General features: G+C 44.6%; 1 protein-coding gene across 1 annotated transcript in view; it reads right to left on the bottom strand.

Moving 5' to 3' along the window:
• Positions 1 to 19,024, bottom strand: part of LOC135213264 (coatomer subunit gamma-2-like) — a 115,279-nt gene that overhangs the window by 79,400 nt on the left and 16,855 nt on the right. The window contains exon 2 of the mRNA XM_064247244.1: positions 1,290 to 1,528. Coding sequence (XP_064103314.1) covers positions 1,290 to 1,352 — 63 coding nt within the window. The 5' untranslated portion in view covers positions 1,353 to 1,528. The remainder of the gene's footprint in view (positions 1 to 1,289; positions 1,529 to 19,024) is intronic.

Raw genomic sequence — 19,024 nt, 5'->3', positions numbered from 1 at the left:
TCGGGTATGTGGAGCGAGCGTGGGCAGACCGACCCACCCTCCCCCGACTCAATGGAAGAGCGAGAGGAGGGGGGAAGGGGACTGGGCAGGCGTCTGGCTGTCTCGTGATCGCGTAGTGACCACGAGACGGTAAGACTAACATAAGACAACTAAGCCTAGGACCAACCAACTGATCAGAGAGATGCTATCGGGAAGCAACTGAACTGAAAAGCGGTAGCATGGTGACCCACTGGGCCAAAACCGTCTGATCAGAGAGATGCTATAGGAAGCAACCTAACTGATGAGCGGTAGCATAGGCTCGATGAGCCAGGACCTAGGCTAAGCCAGACGCCTAACTAACCTAAGCATAACAAAATACATAGAATAAATAAAATAAAAGAAAGAAAACAATAAAGTAGGAGAAAAAATCCAGGAGTGTACGACTAACCCGAAGGAAAGTCTACCACTCAAAGCTAGTCAGAGGCCGATACTAAGAGCCGGGACTAGGGTCTGGAAAGAAGAAGCCTACATAAGGTAAAAGACATGCATGCATGGCAAACCTGAGTAGACAGTACCCTAAGATAAAACGGATAATTAATATGAGCGTACATTATATAAGGGGATGTTCTAGGTATGGGAGACCGAGAACGAACCCACCACGCGGCAGAACCATGCTGCCATGCTTCCGACCCCGAGTTCGTATTTATACCTAAAAAACGGCAAATACTGACTGAGGGCCGAAAAGAATCAAGTAACCATAATTACTGAGTACTTAACTTAGCTGCTGCAATAGCTGCACGCTCCATTATAGATAAATCCAACGAAAGGGCACAAAAAAACACAGAGAGAAAAATATCACAACCGACTCGTGTGCGCTAACTTGAAAGGATGCCCACCAGAGGCGCAGCAGTCGGCAGCATGGGATGGAGTAGTAGTAGTACGAGCTGCTCACTCTGTGGGTCGGCTCTCCTCATGGAGGGTTTTTGTTGTGGGAGATTTCTATTGGTATTTGGCTCGTGGTAGTGGTCTCACTCGCCTAGTGTTCATACCGACACCCTCTTGGAGGGTGAGCGAGTCAGTTATACTGACCTTTTTCTTTATTTTATTTATTCTCTGGTATGTGTTAGTACATTTACCCTAGAAATAATAGATTAAAGGATATTTCGCGCAGCGACACGAGCTGAGCCCAGAAATAGCATATTTTGTTATAAATCAATATATAGCAGAAGCAAAGCTGATGAAATAAAAGTAGGCGAGTTATCACAGCATGTCACTAAATGGAAAAATCAATAACAAAATGGACAACCAACCTTGATGCCGAGATAGACAAGCCGCCGCAGCACAAGATCATTACTCTGGAAGAGCTTTGTCATGGCAAAAAAGGCATCAGTGGCCTCCTTGGCAGCAAGGTTCTCCCCCTGGTTAAGGAGGTACAGGATCTTTGTGAGGACATGGGTGCTCCTTTTCACATTAACAGGGGTCTCATTGAACACCCTTGCCTCTTGCAACACCGAGGTCTTGTCAACACAATGGTATGGATTGCCGCCTCCTGCAAAAGTATTACAGACTGTATTAAGCTATCCAAAGATATGTGAATACAGTATACTGCTTAAGATGGATCCTCTTCTAAGTGACGAAGCATATAACCAGTAATCATGGAGTAACATTATAACAAAACTGCTGGAGATGTCCATGCTGTGCTTTCAACTAAAAGTTAAAAAAAATTATTATATATTTACATACTCACATACTGCTGAAGAAAGATAAATTATGAGGGCATCAGAAAACACAAAAACATTTACTAAAAATGTTGAATTACAACTCTTTTCAGTACACCAGGCTAAGTAGGTATTCATTTTATAAATATAATAAAATAGCAATTAAGCTGAAATCTGCTACATCACTGCAAATGTAGGCATTCAAGGTTATGAAAAACCTAATATCTAAAGCAACCTAACCACTGTCAACTCTGACTGGACCAAACAATTACCATTTAGGATTATTTAACACCACTAAAACTAATAATCACAAATAAACAACTACTATTACAGTATAGGATTAATTAGCACCACTAAACAAATAATTACAAATAAATGACAGAGTTCACAGAATACAAAACAAAGCTAGTTCAAACATTTTACCAAATGCAATAATGGTGCATCTTTATAACAAAAAAACCATACCGAACATTATGGCTTGTCTTCAAATTGAATAAACTTAAAGTCCTTGGATAGCAGATACATATCTATATAACCCATCCCTGAAAGTAAATACCTACATGAAGTTCTAAAAAAAAAAAAAAAAAAAAAAAAAAAAATTTATTATTTGGATACTTACTGTAAAAATAATTATATTTTCTTGCCTATCAGAGCATATATCTAAGCTATATCAGAGCATATATCTAAGCTATCTTGAACCAAAGGTAAGTTTCATCCCAAATAAAACTAAATAATAATAAAAATTCAAACATCATAAATACCAAATCATAAACAGGTCTTCAACTTGGTAAATTCAATAAAATATTTTAGTAAACTTTATAAGATTGAACTATGCGTACCGAGTGAATGTATAATTAACACTCTATGGAGGAGTTACGGTAGTTGCATTCAACAACGTTCTCAAGGGTTGTTAGAGAGAGAGAGAGAGAGAGAGAGAGAGAGAGAGAGAGAGAGAGAGAGAGAGAGAGAGAGAGAAATCGTTTGATCTAAACTTTTCAGGAAACTAGTCTTGAGTATCTGGAGTTGGGGTGAGTACATGTTTGTGTTTTGTGTTCTGTGTGTAGGTAAGTCAATTGTCCAGTGTGTATTCCGTAGCGTGAAGAGGAAAGTGTAGCTGACGGTGAGTTTGGCAGCCGGATTGGTCAAATTTATGTGGGGGTCTTGCCTGCTTGTTATTTAGCTTGTGATCCCACCACAACTCTACCTATCTTCTGTATAAACACATATACACACTACATACAGTGGGGCCCCAATAATTTCTGTGGGCAATAAAGTAATACATACCAGGAACTTGTGTGATTTGCGTTACACGAATTCACAGACATGCAAACTTTTCATTGGAACTTGAATAATTTCCATACACAATTTTTTAATCCATGAGACACTCTGCAAAACTGTTTATGACTAATTTTGTCAGCAATATATCAGTTTTCAAGCTTTTTTGTGTAAATCAATTAACATTTATTATAAATAATAATTCTCTCTCTCTCTCTCTCTCTGTACTGTAGTAGTAGTAGTAGTAGTAGTAGTAGTAGTAGTAGTAGTAGTAGTAATAATTAGGGAAGATGCCTTCCTGAGGGTAGTAGCATTGAATATTATAAGTTATTTTCTAATATGTGCAGTGCCTCTAGAAAATGTAGATGTCTTCGATCCAGTGCTCGGTCGATAATTTCTACGTTCGTTATGAGCTCAGCTCTTTCTTGTCTTTCTGTTATGATTTTCTCTGTAATGACTGAAAATGGCCCCCCACTTCTTGAAGGTGGCAGGAGAGATGCGTAGAGAATCTGGTAGTGGTCATCCTGACATACATAAGAGTGGTGGCATCCTTCCACCAGGCATGTAAATTCGTAGATGGCACTCCTTCTCTTCAAAGACATTTCTGGGGGCACTTGGTTGTTTTTAAGAAGCAGCCAGCTGGTTTTCATGTTTTTATAATAAATTATCAGGATAATTTCATCCCTTCTGCAGTGGTGGAGACATTTTCATTTATTATTTTCCTGATAGCCTTTTCATCTTCTAAATATGTGTTGTGTATGTAGTTTTTATAAATTACTTTTATAGATCCACTTTAGTTGTCGTTAGTTTCTGTCGTGCTTTCCCGGTGCCAGTTATTTATGGAGTCTTGGGTTTGATGTTCGACCATATGATTTGTGAAGTTATGAGGATTTGTGTGGACCTTTCGATCTCCCTCGTGGTTTCCCTCCACGTGGAGCAGTCTGTGAGGGTGTGACAGATGAAAGCATCTACCACAAATCTTTTAGACCTATCTGGGCACTCACTGAACCCATTACGGTTTGGACCTTGGTTCGTGGGTTTTTAATAAACTATGGTGGTATAACCCATAGTAGTCTGCTGTACCTGAACATCCAAAGAGGGTAGGGCCCCATCAATGCTGCGTTCACGCGGGAAGCGGAGGTCGGAACATTCTTTTAAAGTCCTTCTTTTAGTTTCAAGATCCTCTTCTTTTTTTACTCTTATGAAGGTGCCGTCTATGAAACGATGGTATTGAGGGCAGCATGGGATCTTACTGAAAACCCTTTCTTTGATGTCACTCGTGTAGAAATTGGCAATAGAAGCCCTAATGGGGATCCAATTGCCACGCTGTCAATCTGGCAATAAAAAAATGTCCTCTGTGGGTTGTGAATGGGGCCTTTTTGGTGGATATTTCAAGACGCCCTCTTAGGGCTTCCTCAGGGATGTTCAAAGCCTGTGTCTCCTCACATCTATATACTCTACTGAGGATGTGCACAATCGTCTCGTTGACTGGAATCCCCATCTGGGGTTCTATTTGCCAATTTCTACAAGTGTCGTCGAAGAAAGGGTTTTCAATAAGATCCCTGCCCTCCTCAATACCATCGTTACATAGACAACACCTTCTTATAGTTCTGAGATAAAGATCAAGCTGACAAAATTCTTGATTATGCCAACAAAATACATCCTAACATTAATTTTACAATTGAATATAAGAAGGAAAATAAGCTGCCATTTTTGGATGTAAACAGTTTTTAGATATGATAATTTTAAAAATGATATTGTTATTGTACAATAAAGTTTCATACATACTTACCTGGCAGATATATACTTAGCTATAGACTCCGTTGTCCCCGATAGAAATTCGAATTTCGCGGCACACGCTACAGGTAGGTAGGTCAGGTGATCTACCGGCCTGCCGCTGGGTGGCAGGAATAGGAACTATTACCTTCTAAGGACAGATTTTTCTCTTCCACCTGTCTCCTGAGGGGAGGCTGGGTGGGCCATTCAATCGTATATATCTGCCAGGTAAGTATGTATGAAACTTTATTGTACAATAACAATATCATTTTCATACATTCAACTTCCCTGTCAGATATATACTTAGCTGATTGGCACCTTTGGCGGTGGGTAAGAGACAGCTAATTACTGATTAGACAGGTAAACAACATACGTTGTAGGTAATAGATAAATAAAACCTTGGTTCCTATGTGTTTAGACGAAGGGTTGACTTCCTAGCTATTGCTAGGTGTCTGCTTCGTCTCAAAGAGCCTCAGCGAGGATGTGACCTATGGCTAAGAGTTTCTTGTAGATCGTGTCAATGGGGTCTTATCCACTTACTCGACAGAATCTAATGGTCATTTGTCAATGGGTCCCTTATCCACTTACATGACAATACACCTATGCCTAGGGGCATAATTAAGGAGCACAACACCGATCCCGATCACCTGATCCTAACACGAGGGTTTGTGCTTAGTTTGAAAAGAGCTATCCCCAAACTCCTTTCAAACCAAACCAAAAAAAAAAAAAAAAAAAACACTATGTTAACATAAAAATTAACTCAGTTAAGGATCAGTGTCGGCTCCCTATCCCAGCAACGTATCCGTAGACACGTAAAACCAAGAGAGAAGGATCTCTCGTAGGTCAACTTGACCTCCTTCGTGCAAAGGAAGTCAACATAGAGTTGCATCTCCCTTAAGTTACAGCTAATATGTCCTTCACGACATATTGTTATGTAACGAACGAGAATTCATAAAAGCTCGCACTTCAAGCGCTTTTAATTCTCAGCTGTTTTGAAGGAATCATCAAGTCATTCATGAAGTGCTTTTTAGCGATCACACTTATTTCAAAGAAGACCAGGGCTTCCTTTGAAATGGATCTTTTCTGGATGAAGCCTAGAGCCTGGCTTGCGCCTGGGTGGCGCCTCGAGTCTGGTTGGAGCCTCGAGCCTGGCTGGAGCCTCGAGCCTGGCTGGCGCCTCGCGCCTGCCTGACACTTGGTTGGGCCGCCTAGCTCCTGGAAGGCGCTTTTGCCTGACTCATGGCTGGCGCCTCGCGCCTGGAAGTAGCTTCGCGCCTGGCTCCAGACTGGCACTATTTGGCGTCTGGCCCCTGGCTGACTCCTCTCCACTTCGCTGGAGCTTCGAGCTTGGTAGAGTCCCGAGGATGTCTGGCGATGCCACATCAGACACTCTTATCTGTCTGACTTGTTCTCCTCCAGCGCATCTGCGCTAGGTTGGAGGCCCCCTCTTTCTCTTCATCAGACAATGACAGTGTTCCTTGAAACTGTCTGCCTCTGGCTTTTTTACGCCTGTTTTTGGCATTTTGGCGCCTGGTTGGCGCTACATTGTCCGAAAAGTCCTGAAACTCCACAATGGTTTATCAGGAGATTGGAGAAGGGTGGAAGAAATTCTTCCACTTTGAGCTTCTGGCCTCTCCGGCAAGGGAAGGTGATTGTAGTAAACTACATCCATTAGACGATAGGACATCTAACAGTATGAAGAGATAAGAGTCTTCCTCCGAGGATGGATCCTTCTTGAATCCTTCCGTTGCTAACGAGATCTCTTCTTACTTGCTGATGAAGTTCCTCGTGCAGAATCTTCCCTATCCTTGTCCGAAGGAAGGGAAGGGGCTTGGAAGTCGAAGGAGACTCCGAGCTGAAATTGGGAGGACTCCTGATTTCTAGCTCCTTACTGTATCTCTCTGAATACCTTCTGGGAAGCATTTCGAACCCTCATCGCATCCCAAAGACTTTGTAGGCAAAAACGTTTGAAACCATCTCTTCTTATGTAGGTGAAAACGTAAGTACCCTGCCTGGGCAACGAAACTTCTATCTGAAATCATTGAGTCAGGAATAGAGGGTTTTAGTTCTCTTGCCAGACATACTATGCTGGCAAGAACCCATTGCCGAGTCTCCATTAAATCTGATGCGAGATTCCAATGCACAAAAAATTCACCTGTCTTCTTGGTAGTTAAGGGCCAAGAGAAAACAAAGAATTCCCTCATAAAATTTCTCAAAGAAGTTTGATGAGGAGCAGTTCCATCTTGTCGGAACACGGAATCTGAAGCCACAAAAGATCCCATTCGAACGAAGTACATGATATCCTACTCTTGTCGTATTGAGGTATCGTATCAGATCCCGAAGATCTTAATCCTCTGCTATCTCTAATTCTCCTTGTATAGACAGAGTATAGCCTTTTACTGTGCTCTTTGATAGCAGATATATATAAAGTTGATTCTTCCCTCTGAAAAGGAAGAAAAAACCTATATTGTGTTCACAGAGGTATCGGAAGAGGACAGTTTCCTCTTCCATCAAACACGGTCTGCAGCAATTCTATGTCCTGGCTATGACTATTGTCATTCACCTTTAAAAAATTCTCTCATTCATGTCCACTTTTGGTCAGTCTGCACGAAGACTGACTCAGAGTGGAGAGGTTGTTAAGGTCCATTTGTAATAGATGCTTATAGAATATTCAGACTGTCTTGGAAAAGACTTCCAAAACATGCTGTGAGAAGAACGTGACCTCTGTGAATCCAACCTCTAAGGCCAAAATGAGGCATAAAGTATTATCCTCTCTTTCTTTGACGCCCTTTATCTTAAATTCTGTAAAGCATTTATATTTAGGGGTAGGGGAAAAAAAAAAAAAACTAAAGTTTATTCCCCTTTCTATAAAATAAAAGATGGTGTATATTGCTACTTCTCTTGGTTCAAGGAAAAGGAAGCAGTCTACAGGAAGCCTGTTCGTCTTCTACCTTGCTAAGAGATCTGTGAAGAAGACTTTCCGTAGGTTCTCACACTCTTTGCAAAATGTTGAGACATATGATAACAGTTATTTACGTTGATCGAGAAGGTTCTCACGGACATGCAAATCTTGCATCGAACCTCTTTTTCCAAATAGGTTCTCTTTGTTAACGCGAACAGGAGCGAAAAAAAGAGATTCTCAATGCTCTTTGCGATATGAGAGTGTCGTGGAAATTGGCCTAAGTGATTAAATGGGTAACGAAATCAGGAACGAATCTTGCCGTTACCGAGCGTGCTGTCTGAGAAGCTACTGGACTATGATAATAACTCGCTAAAACGAGAAAATATCTTGGATGGTGCTCTTGGCTCATTGCGCCAGGCTGGCGCTTCTGCGCATTGCGCCAGGTTGGCGCTTCAGACCGGCGCTTTCTTCTAATACTCTTTATGTTATGTGCCAGAACATCTGTGCCTTTATGGTACCCGACATCCTTACACATGTTACTTCCGTTCTTAGTAGGAAAAAAAAACTCTTATATACGTAGTATATTCTATTCAGGGAAACCATTTCTGCCACGAAGAGAATGTTCCCATTCCACTCATCCATCTTCTCTTGAGCAATATCTGATTCTAAAAAGGTTGTGTGCGTTTCTGCTAAAGACTTGACCATACCGTAGTCTTAAAGTGAATTCTCTACTACATCCATCTTCTCACTAAGCATGTATTCTAATAAGCCATGCTTTCGTAAGCATGAGAGCATTATATAATATAATGTTCTGCTGTGTTAGAATCCTTTAATATGTTCCCTACGGTAAACAGCATTGAAAGGTTATAATATCTTTCTTATTGAAAGCTTCTTAGCAAAAGGCAGACAATATTTTTATTTATGTTAGCTTAACTATCCCCTCCATTCGAGACTAAGTCCATGATTGTAGGGGGAATATACGGTTAACCATTCGATCCCGTTGGAGAGAAAGATGCACCGACTGCTAATAACCGAGACCTGGATGGTACTGTATTGGCCTTACGCTTACAATGACAGCCCAGCCGTCTCGCTCGCTGCCTGGCTGCATTCATCGTGAGTTGCCAGTTACTTCATTTAATGAAGGAATATAATAAAATTATTCCCGAGCCTAAGGAAGCTCTCAATAATGCCAATTTAAGCCAAACAACCTTTGTTAAATACCGAAGCTGAGTAGGTATTGTCGTAACAAACTTTTTAAGCGAAGTCCTTACCAGGAAAATCCTGTAAGGATATAGATAATTTCGTAGCGAACCACAAAGGCAACTATGGTATGCGTATATGACTTGTCATTCAGCAGTCGTATGCAGCAAGTCTTCCTCTACATTCTTTCCTCTCCGATGCGGAGAGAGAATGGAAATTTTGCCTCTCCGTTCTTTTCGTCAATAAACACGAATTAGCATTAGTCGAAAGAGATCGCAATGATAACTCTCGGATCGAAGAGAATCCCTCTTGGAGATAAGGCCGTATTCTACGCCTCTATTATCTGGAAGAGCCTCTAATCAATGAATGAGAGCTCGTACGAACCTTGTTCAATTTGCAAACGATTGCCCACTCTTTCTGTAAATGGTTGGTTGCATTATTTTAGAAGGAGGAAGATTTTAATATCGTCTTATTAGTAATGAACTAATTTTTTTCAATAAAAAAGGTCGCTAAGGTCTTACAAACTGAGAGACCTGCTCCCTTATTGGCTTCCAATTCCGATCTATCTTCCATTTCCTGTCCATCAAGTTGGGAGAAGAATGAGCAACCGGAGGAGAGCGCCTCCTTCCGTAAGGTGAAGGGCTTTTAGCCGTACCGATTCTAACCTGACAAGGGCTAAGGCCGCCTGTGCGACATCTTGAGTCCCCGCCAGGAAAAAAACCGATCTTGCTCTTGCCATTACTTGCATTAAGACTATCCTGAGAAGGGCGACGGCCGCCTGTGCAACAACACCCGTCCTTATCAGGAGAAATCCTCGAATGTCTTTCACCTTACGCAGAATCAGGATCTAACTCCATATACGATGAAGATCCTGGTTTATAGCTTCAGGCGCTTAGCGCCTCATCTCAGGCGCTTTGCTCCTCGTTTCAGGCGCTTCAGGCTTTCAGGCGCTTTGCGCCTCATCTGAGGCGCTTCAGAAGCCTTGCGCATCGTTTCAGGCGCTCCAGGCGCTTTGCACCTCATTTCAGGCGCCTCAGGCGCTTTTAGCCTTGTTTCAGGCGCTTCAAGCGCCTTTCTCCTCGTTTCAGGCGCTTCAGGCACTCCGAGCCTGTTTTCAGGAGCTTCAGGCGATTTGCGACTCCTTTGAGGAGCCTCTGACGCTTTTTCGCCTCTCTTCAGGCTCTTCAGGGCGCCTGCGCCTCGATTCAGGCTCTTTAGGCGCTTCGAGCCTCATTTCAGGCTCTTTAGGCGCTTTGAGCCTCATTTCAGGCTCTTTAGGCGCTTTGCGCCTCATTTCAGCCTCTTCAGGCGCTTTGCGCCTCATTTCAGGCTCTTCAGACGCTTTGCGCCTCGTTCCAGGCTCTTCAGGCGCCTCGAGCCTTGTTTCAGGCGTTTCAGGCGCTTCATGTCCGAGGAGCTAGAAGCTTAAAAATTATATCTAATTCGTTCTTCTCAGAATAGATATATTTTCATATAAATGTACCGATGAGGAATTTGTTGAAATAACTCTTTCAAACCCCATGGGATAGAGCCTCCGTCTATTTGTACGGGGTACGAAAACAGGATAGGGCAATGCCTCTACCGCTACTGTTATCGAAAGATATCTCTCTGAGGTTCCGATATCTACGACGAGATTATCTTGCATCTTCATTGAATCTACGCCGTTGAAACTTTCTTCTCCTTATCCGTCACACGATAATAATAAGGGAACACATTACATTAGGACGCCTTTCCAATGGCGAACTTGGCAGTCTGGGACGTTCTACAGAACCTGCCGAGGGACGCCTGATCGGTGGGGATTCTCTGAAACCCCCCGCCTGCGGTTGTCGACATTCCTTCTCCTCTGGGCTTGTGAGCTTGGAAGAGGTCTAGACCTGGGAGCGAGACAGAGCCGATCAGACGCACCCTCCATTGCAATGGGGGAACACTATATTCACTTCTTACCTTTTAAAAGCTTGCATTTGAGCTATCCATTTATCTTCAATTTGCATATATAAATTTGTAGTTTCTGAGGAGTAAGAAGGTGATGAGGATGCAACAACTACTAGTACTGCTAATACTCTAACTGCTCGTTAGCACAAACGCTATTAAAGCTTATAAAGTAAGCGTATCTAGTTTATATGCTTTTCTGACTTCCTAAGTAGGAAATTAGAGTATAAATATTTCCTTAATAAAGTTGTAACCTTTATTACATGTAATAATGAATAAATATTAATAATTCTCTTTATGGCAAACTATGTGAGTGTCTACCGATGATTTCGGTAGTTTCACTTAGTATTTTCTTCGAAATTTCGAAGCAAAATTCATTAAAAAGTTAATAAAAGCGTATGCCGAACCAAAGACCCAGTACTTCCCTGCAAAAGACAGCCCAGAAGATCGATGGCGATGAAACACGAAAATCAAATCAGGAGGAACCGTAAACGTATGTTTACAGTCCAAACGATAGAGAAAAATCTGTCCTTAGAAGGTAATAGTTCCTATTCCTGCCACCCAGCGGCAGGCCGGTATCCATGACGCCTCTGGAAACCCTAGTGAACCTGTCCAAGTTGGGATCCTGAGCCTCAAAAGTTGACAACGCTTGCTGCAACTCCGCAAAACCTCTTGTCAAGTCCCTGCCTTGTGAAAGCCTTAGGCTCTGGGGTGGGTGCTTCTTCTTCTTCCTCTATCATCTGCTTCTCAGTTGTATCAGGTCCTCAGCAGATAACTCCTCGCCATGAGACTCCAGCAGCTCTGTACATCATCAACCTCCATCTCCAAATTGATTTCCTTACTCAGGGCAACAACGTTCTTGACAACTAGCTGAACTGTGTCCTCAAACCCATGGAAATCATTCACAAATTGAGGACAAATTTTCTTCCAGACACCATTCATGTTTGTTTGCTTAACCTCCTCCCAGGAATTAGCAATGTTCTTTACAGCATCAAGGATGTTGTAGGATTTCCAAAAGTCCTTCAGAGTCAAGTCCTTCTTGGTTTCAGTTGCCTGTAAAGCCATAGCAATTGTCCTTCGTAGGTAGTAGGCCTTGAACGAAGCAATCACTCCTTGGTCCATAGGCTGTAAAAGGGCCGTGGATTAGGTGGAAGGTAAACCACCTTGACATTAGGGTTGAAGTCTCCCAGCTGGGCAGGTGTCCAGGGGCATTGTCCAGCACTAGCAACACCTTAAAGGGGATACCCTTGGAGGCGCAATACCGCTCCACACTTGGAACAAAATGGTTTACGAACCAGTCCTCAAAACACTGCAAGTGGTCACCCATGCCTTCTTGTTGGACTTCCAAATTACTGGTAGTTGACCCTTCCAAATGCCCTTGAGTGCCCTTGGATTTTCACCGCCTGATACACCAACAAGGGCTTCAGTTTGAAGTCGCCAGCAGCATTACCCCCAAGAAGTAAAGTTAGCCTCTCCTTGCTGGCTTTATGACCGGGTGCTGACTTCTCCTCCTTGGCGATGTAAGTGCAGTTAGGCATACGTTTCCAAAACAAACCTGTCTCGTCTACGTTAAACACTTGCTGAGCAGAATAAACCCCCCTCCTTAATTATCTCAGACAACGCTTTAGGAAATTCACTCGCTGCTTTCTCATCCCCACTAGCAGCTTCACCTTGCAATTTAAGTTATGGTAATTGGCCCGAGCCTTAATCGCATAAACCAACCCCTACTAGCCACAACTCTTCACTTTCACTTCCCTCCCCCTTTTCTTTTTTTCAACAACGCTTCAAACAATCTTTTCGCCTTCTCCTGAATCACCATAAGGCTGACTGGGATACGCCGTTGATTTTTGGTCTTCCAACCAAAGCACCAATAACCTTTCCATTTCAATTATTAGACCACTACGCTGCTTAGTTATCACTGTCGCTTTCATAGGAGCAGATCCTTTCACATGTTCAACGATGCGCTCTTTATCTTTGATAATGGTAGCAACGGTCGAACAGCTAAGGCCAAGCGAGCGGCCAATGTTTGTTGGCGTTTCTCCCTTCTCAGATCGCTTTATAATGTCCACTTTAATTTCCATGGTGATGGCCTTTCTTTTTCTTCGATGCACTACCATCAGAAAGAGTCCGCCTTGCGCTTGGGAGCCATAACAAAGAGCAAAAAGTTACAAAAACGATGACAACACGAGGGAGAGACAGGCAGTGTAAACAACCAAAATGGCGTATGGGCGATGGAATGCGTAGCGAAGGCGACGCCGTCCTCTCCCCCACAAAGCGTATTCTTCCGTTCGCCGTGCGCCCGGAACTAGTTCGCGTTTGTTTACGTTGCTTACGACGCTAACCCGCGTAAGACGGAACGACGCAAATATTATTTTTTATATTTTTATGGGGCGCATTCGTAACCACGAAACATTCGTAAGTCGAGACCGGCGTAACCCGCCAGGACTTACTGTACATAGCTAAGACTCCGTCGTCCCCGACAGAAATTCAAATTCGCCGCCACTCGCTACCGGTAGGTCAGGTGATCTACCTGCTGCCTGGGCGGCAGGACTAGGAACCATTCCCGTTTTCTATCATCTTTTTCTCTTCCACCTGTCTCCTGCGGGGATGGCTGGGTGGGCCATTAATCGTATATATCTGCCAGGTAAGTAATGTATGAAACTTTATTGTATTATAACAATATCATTTTTCATACAATGAACTTACCTGTCAGATATATACATAGCTTGATTGGCACCCCTTTGGTGGAGGGTCAGACAGCTAATATGGAATAGACAGGTAAACACTATGTTGTAGGTATAAAAGAAAAAACCTTGGTTCCTACCTGATAGGTGTAGACTTCGTGGCTGTAGCCCGGTAGTCTGCATCACCTCAAGACTTTAGCGAGATATTAGATCTATGGCTAGAGTTCTTGTGGGTCTGTCGATGGGTATAAGAAACCGCTTACTCGGCAGAGCCTAAAAGGACTTTGTGTCAATGGGTACTGGACCACTTCTATGACAACACACCTTGTGAAGGAGCATAACCAATCCCGACCACCTGATCCTAACCACCATGTTAGTATATAGAATTGTTTCTGAGTTATCCCCGAACTCATTACAAACAACCCATAACTCGAAACGAAAAACTCATTTCATACAAAAATCTCAAAAAAAAATTTTAATACTCCCCTAAAAGATATCACAAGAGTTCCTTACTGAACAACAGTGACTGGCCGCCAGTGCAGCACCAAGCCCTCTTTGTCAGCAGAAATCTAGAACATATCTAGTAGAAGGTATGTACAAATTTAAGGATTGGTGTTTGCTCCCGTACCCAGTATTGTATCCGCCGATACAAAAGGTCCCAGAGAAAAACATTTCTCGTAGGTCACGCGAACGTCTTTAAGATAGTGAGATGCAAAAACTGAATTGCACCTCCAATATGTCGTGTCAATGATTTTCTTTAACGACATATTCTTCTGAAAAGAGAGAGACGTCGCCACTGCTCTAACTTCATGGGCTTTTACTCTTAAAGGCGGAAAAGAGTCGTCAGGACAGAACTTGTGAGCATCCGTTAATGACGCTCCTAATGAGAAAGCTAATGCGTTCTTAGACATGATTCTTGTGGGGTCCTTAATCGAACCCAAAGACTTTGTCTAGAGCCTCCCATTTGTTTCTTTCTTTGTAAGAAGAACTTCAGGCTCTTACCGGGCAAAGAGACCTCTCTGTTTCTCTCCCTACTAGACTCGATAAGCCTTTGATCTCGAATCTCTTGGGCCAGGGATTCGATGGATTTTCATTCTTCGCTAGAAAAAGAGTTCTAAACGAGCAAAAGGCCGAGTCTTTGTTAAAGCCGACTTCATCTTCTAGGGCTCATGAAGTTCGCCAAACTCCTTTTGGCTGTCGCCAAAGATAGGAGAAACAGCATTTTTCTTGTTATATCCCGAACTGAACGAGCTACGTGGGGAGGCTCAAATCTGTCAGACGAAAGGAACTTGAGAACTACGTCCAGGTTCCAGCTGGGGGAGAGTTAGTTCCTTCGATTTTGTAGTTTCAAACGATCTAATCAAGTCGTGCAGATCTTTATTCTCAGCAATGTCTAGGCCTCTGTTTCTAAATACTGCCGAAAGCATGCTCCTGTATCCTTTGATCGTCGATACAGACAAATGAGAGACCTCTCTCAGAACAAAAGGAAATCAGCGATTTCGGTTATAGAGGTACTGGAGGAGGACAACTTCTTAGACTTACACCACCTTCTGAATACCTCCCACTTCGACTGATAGACCTGTCTAGTGGAAGCTCTGCGGGCTCTAGCTATAGCGCTTGCAGCTTCGCGAGAAAACCCCCTCGCTCTGACAAGTCTTTCGATAGTCGAAGGCAGTCAGAGCGAGAGCGGGGAGGTTTTGATGAAACCTCTCGAAGTGTGGCTATCTGAGAAGATCCATCCTTTTTGGAAGGGATCTTGGGAAGTCTACTGTCCACTCCAGCACCTCTGCAAACCAATCTTGTGCTGGCCAAAACGGGGCTATCAGGGTCATCCTTGTCCGTTGGACGCTACGAACTTTCTCAACACTTGTCCCAGGATTTTGAAAGGGGGGAAAGCGTACACGTCCACATGAGACCAGTCCAGCAGGAAGGCGTCGACCACGAGAGCTATTGGGTCTTCCACCACTGAACAAAAGACTTCCAGCCTCTTGGAAAGGAATGTGGCGAACAGATCTACGTGAGGAGTGCCCCAAAGATCCCAAAGACTCTGACCACACCTCTGAATGAAGAGTCCATTCTGTGTGAAGGACCTGGCTTCTCCTGCTCAGTCTGTCCGCCCTGACGTTTCTCGTCCCCTGAACAAATCTTGTCAGGAGGGAGATGTTTCTTTGTGAGGCCCAAATTAGCAGATCTCTTGCTATCTCGTAAAGCGACACTGAGTGCGTTCCTCCTTGCTTCCCGAATGTAGGACAGGGCTGTAGTGTTGTCCACATTCACTTGGACCACACTGTTCGTCGCACAAAGGGTTCGAAGAACTTTAGCGCCAAGTGAACTGCTAGAAGTTCTTTGCAATTTATTTGTGCCAGGACACCTGTGCTTGCCTTCCAGGTGCCTGACACTTCTCTCGGTCCCTAGTGTTGCTCCCCAACCCTTCTTCCGATGCGTCGGAATACAACACTCGGCTTGGGTTCGGAACTTCCAGAGATTTTCCCTTGTTCTCCTTTTAGAGGGGACAACCACCATTGCAGGTGTGGTTTCATCTCCATTGGAAGGAGAAACTGTCGGAGAGAAGTCCCGTCTTCCAGTTCCAAGATCTCCTTAGAAAAAACTGAAGAGGGCGAAGATGTAGTCTTCCTAGAGGAAAGACTGTTCGGCGAGGAAGGGTACCTAGCAGGCTTAACCATTCCCTCGCCGAAGTCCGTTCTTTCCCTAAGAAGAGAGAGACTTTTTCCCCAAGCCTCTCACGATTCTCTCTTGCGAAGGAAAATACTCGAAAACCCCGAGAATCCATCTGAATCCCCAGATAGACCAAGTTCTGTCTGGGAATCAGCTGTGACTTCTCGAGGTTCACGAGTAGTCCCAACGCCTTTATCAGGTCTAGGTCAAAGAAAGGTCCTACAAACACTGTCTCTCTGTTCTGGCCCTGATGAGCCAATCGTCCAAATATAGAGAGATGTTGACGCCTTTGAGGTGAAGAAACCTCGCCACATTCCTCATCAGGTTTGTGAAGACCTGAGGAGCTGTGGACAGGCCGAAACACAAGGCCCTGAACTGAAAGATCTTTCCCCCCGTCATGAAACGGAGGTACTTCTTCGACGAAGGGTGAATCGGGACATGAAAATAGGCGTCCTGGAGATCCAGCGACACCATCCTATCTCCTTGACGTAAAGCCGCCAGGACTGAGGCCGAAGTCTCCATAGAGAACTTCTCCTTTAGAACGAACTTGTTCAGAGCGCTGACATCTAGAACTGGTCTCCAGCCCCCCGAGGCTTTTGCAACCAGGAAAAGCCGATTGTAAAACCCCGGAGAGTTTTGCTCTAGAACCAATTCTATAGCTCTTTTGTCCCACATTTCATTCACCATCAGACGAAGAGTATCCCTCAGTACAGGGTCCCTGTATCTGGCTGACAGTTCCTGCGGAATGGTCGTTAGTGGAGGACTGTCTTGGAAGGGGATAAGATATCCCTTCCTGATTATGGACATGGAAGAGGCGTCCGAGTTTATGAGTGACCAGGCGTCTGCAAATTCGAGAAGCCTGGCCCCCATGGTGTTTTGGAGGCTGTCTGTCTCACTTCCCTTTCTTAAAGGGACGGGAAGGAGCCTTACCTCTCCTCTCAAGACCTCTTCTCTTAGAGGTAGCTCTGGAGAGAGGGCCTCCTCGAAAGGGCTGAACCGTAGAAGTCGGTCCTTTCTTGTCAACTGAAACAAGAGGTCTCTTCTTCCTTGCAGTTTGCAGGAGAAGATCCTGAGTCGCCTTCTCAGTCAGTGATCGAGAAATGTCCTTCACTAACTGAGAAGGAAACAGGAAGTCAGACATGGGAGCGAAAACCAGGGCTGCTCTCTGTGAGGGAGAAACCGCCTTGGTTAGGAAGGAACTAAAATACTCCTCTTCTTAAGGAGTACTGCTCCGAAAAGAGAGGAGATTTCTCCTGATCCGTCTTGTACCGCCTTGTCAATACAAGCAAGAATACTCAGAATGACTTCGGGGTCTAGACCATCCGAGTCATGAGCTTTGCTTAGACATCACCCCTAGGGACCAGTCTAGGAAATTAAACACTTCCAAAATATGGAAGAGTCCCTTGAGGAGATGATCCGTCTCCGAAACTCGCCCAAGACACGCGAGCTCCATTCAAAGCGTGTCTCCTTGACGAGTCAACCAAGGTTGAAAAGTCCGCTTCGGCTGCCGCTGGGAGAGAAAGGCCCATGTTCTCCCCAGTTCGGTACCAGAAACCTCTCTTTGCCAGAAAGTATGGCTGGAGGCATACAGAAGGTGGTTCTGCCCAGATCCTTCTTAGACAACATCCATTTGTCTAAGGACTGAAGCGCTCTCTTCATAGAGATCGTAGGTCTCATCTTCAAGACCGACGAAGACTTAGGCACAATCGCACTTGAAAACAGTGATCGAGGCGAAGGAGGAGCGGCAGGAGTTAAGAATCTCCGTATTCCCGTAAAAGAAGGTCAGTCAGAACTTATAGTTCGAGACTCCTTCTCTACCGTCACCCTCTTCTTCCGAATTCTATCCTTCTACACCTTGTGGAGAATCGGCCTGAAAAACGAGAGGATCTTCATTCCGTTCTCTCTCTACTGGTGACAAACTCCTACTAGGAGAGGGGCTCATAGAGTGAACCGACTCTCTCTCACGTCTAAAAGAAGTCTCGCGTCTGCTTGATTCTTCGCCCTGAACAGCTCCTCGGCCTTGGTGGCCTTGCGCTTGTCTTGCTCGCTTGGCTGGCGTTCGCTTGGGGAACGTGTAGCTGGCTGGCATCTCGCGCCTGGCTGCCCGTCTCGCCCGCAGTTGCTCTGCCCGGGCCCTCCCCAATCCTCTCTCGCGCTTGTCTGGCGCCTCACGCAATGTTGACTCCTCGCGCCTGGCTGGCGCCTCGCTTGCTTGGCTGAATCCTACGCGCCTAACTGGCGTCCTCGCGCCTGGCTGGCGCCTCACCCTGAGCTTATCCTGATCTAGAGCAACTCGCCTCGGATAGCATCTGAAGTTTGTACAACTCTTCGCGCCTGGAAGACGTCCCATGTCTGGAGGACGCTTCACGTCTGGCTGGTGAAAGAATACGAGACTTCTTAATAGGAAGTCTACGTCCTTCTTGCGAGGGGGATCCCTCGAAAGAACTCCAACCAAAGAGGCAATCTGTTCTTGAACTGCAAGCATATCCTCTTGGAAGCCACCCCAAGCGTCCTCTTCAATAGAAGAAGCAGGAGAACTCGAAAGAGTGCAATCCTCAATACTGTTCTAGGAGGCGTCGAAACCAGCTTAGCCTTCTTGATAGAAGAAGGAGCTTCCCTCCGAGAAGCGTTCTGGGCTCGAGTCGAACGCGCGCTCTTTCCAATGCCTTTTCAGTGGCCTAGAAAGATCCGAGTCCACCTTCCACCCTCGTTTAGGTGAAGGAGAACCGGACGACGAGAAACAATCTCGTAGGACGCTTCTATTAGAGCGGTCCTGAGCAGACTGTAACGAAACAGACCTGCTGAAGGGACGCCTGACCGTTGGGGATTCCCCACAACCTCCGTAACGACCTTTCGACTTTCCTACTCCTCTGGGTATGTGAGTT

Source organism: Macrobrachium nipponense, chromosome 42 (assembly GCF_015104395.2).
Source record: "Macrobrachium nipponense isolate FS-2020 chromosome 42, ASM1510439v2, whole genome shotgun sequence".
Taxonomy (NCBI): Eukaryota; Metazoa; Arthropoda; class Malacostraca; order Decapoda; family Palaemonidae; genus Macrobrachium; species Macrobrachium nipponense.
The sequence above is the reverse complement of the archived record's forward strand: the minus strand, read 5'-3'. Positions and strand labels throughout refer to the sequence as shown.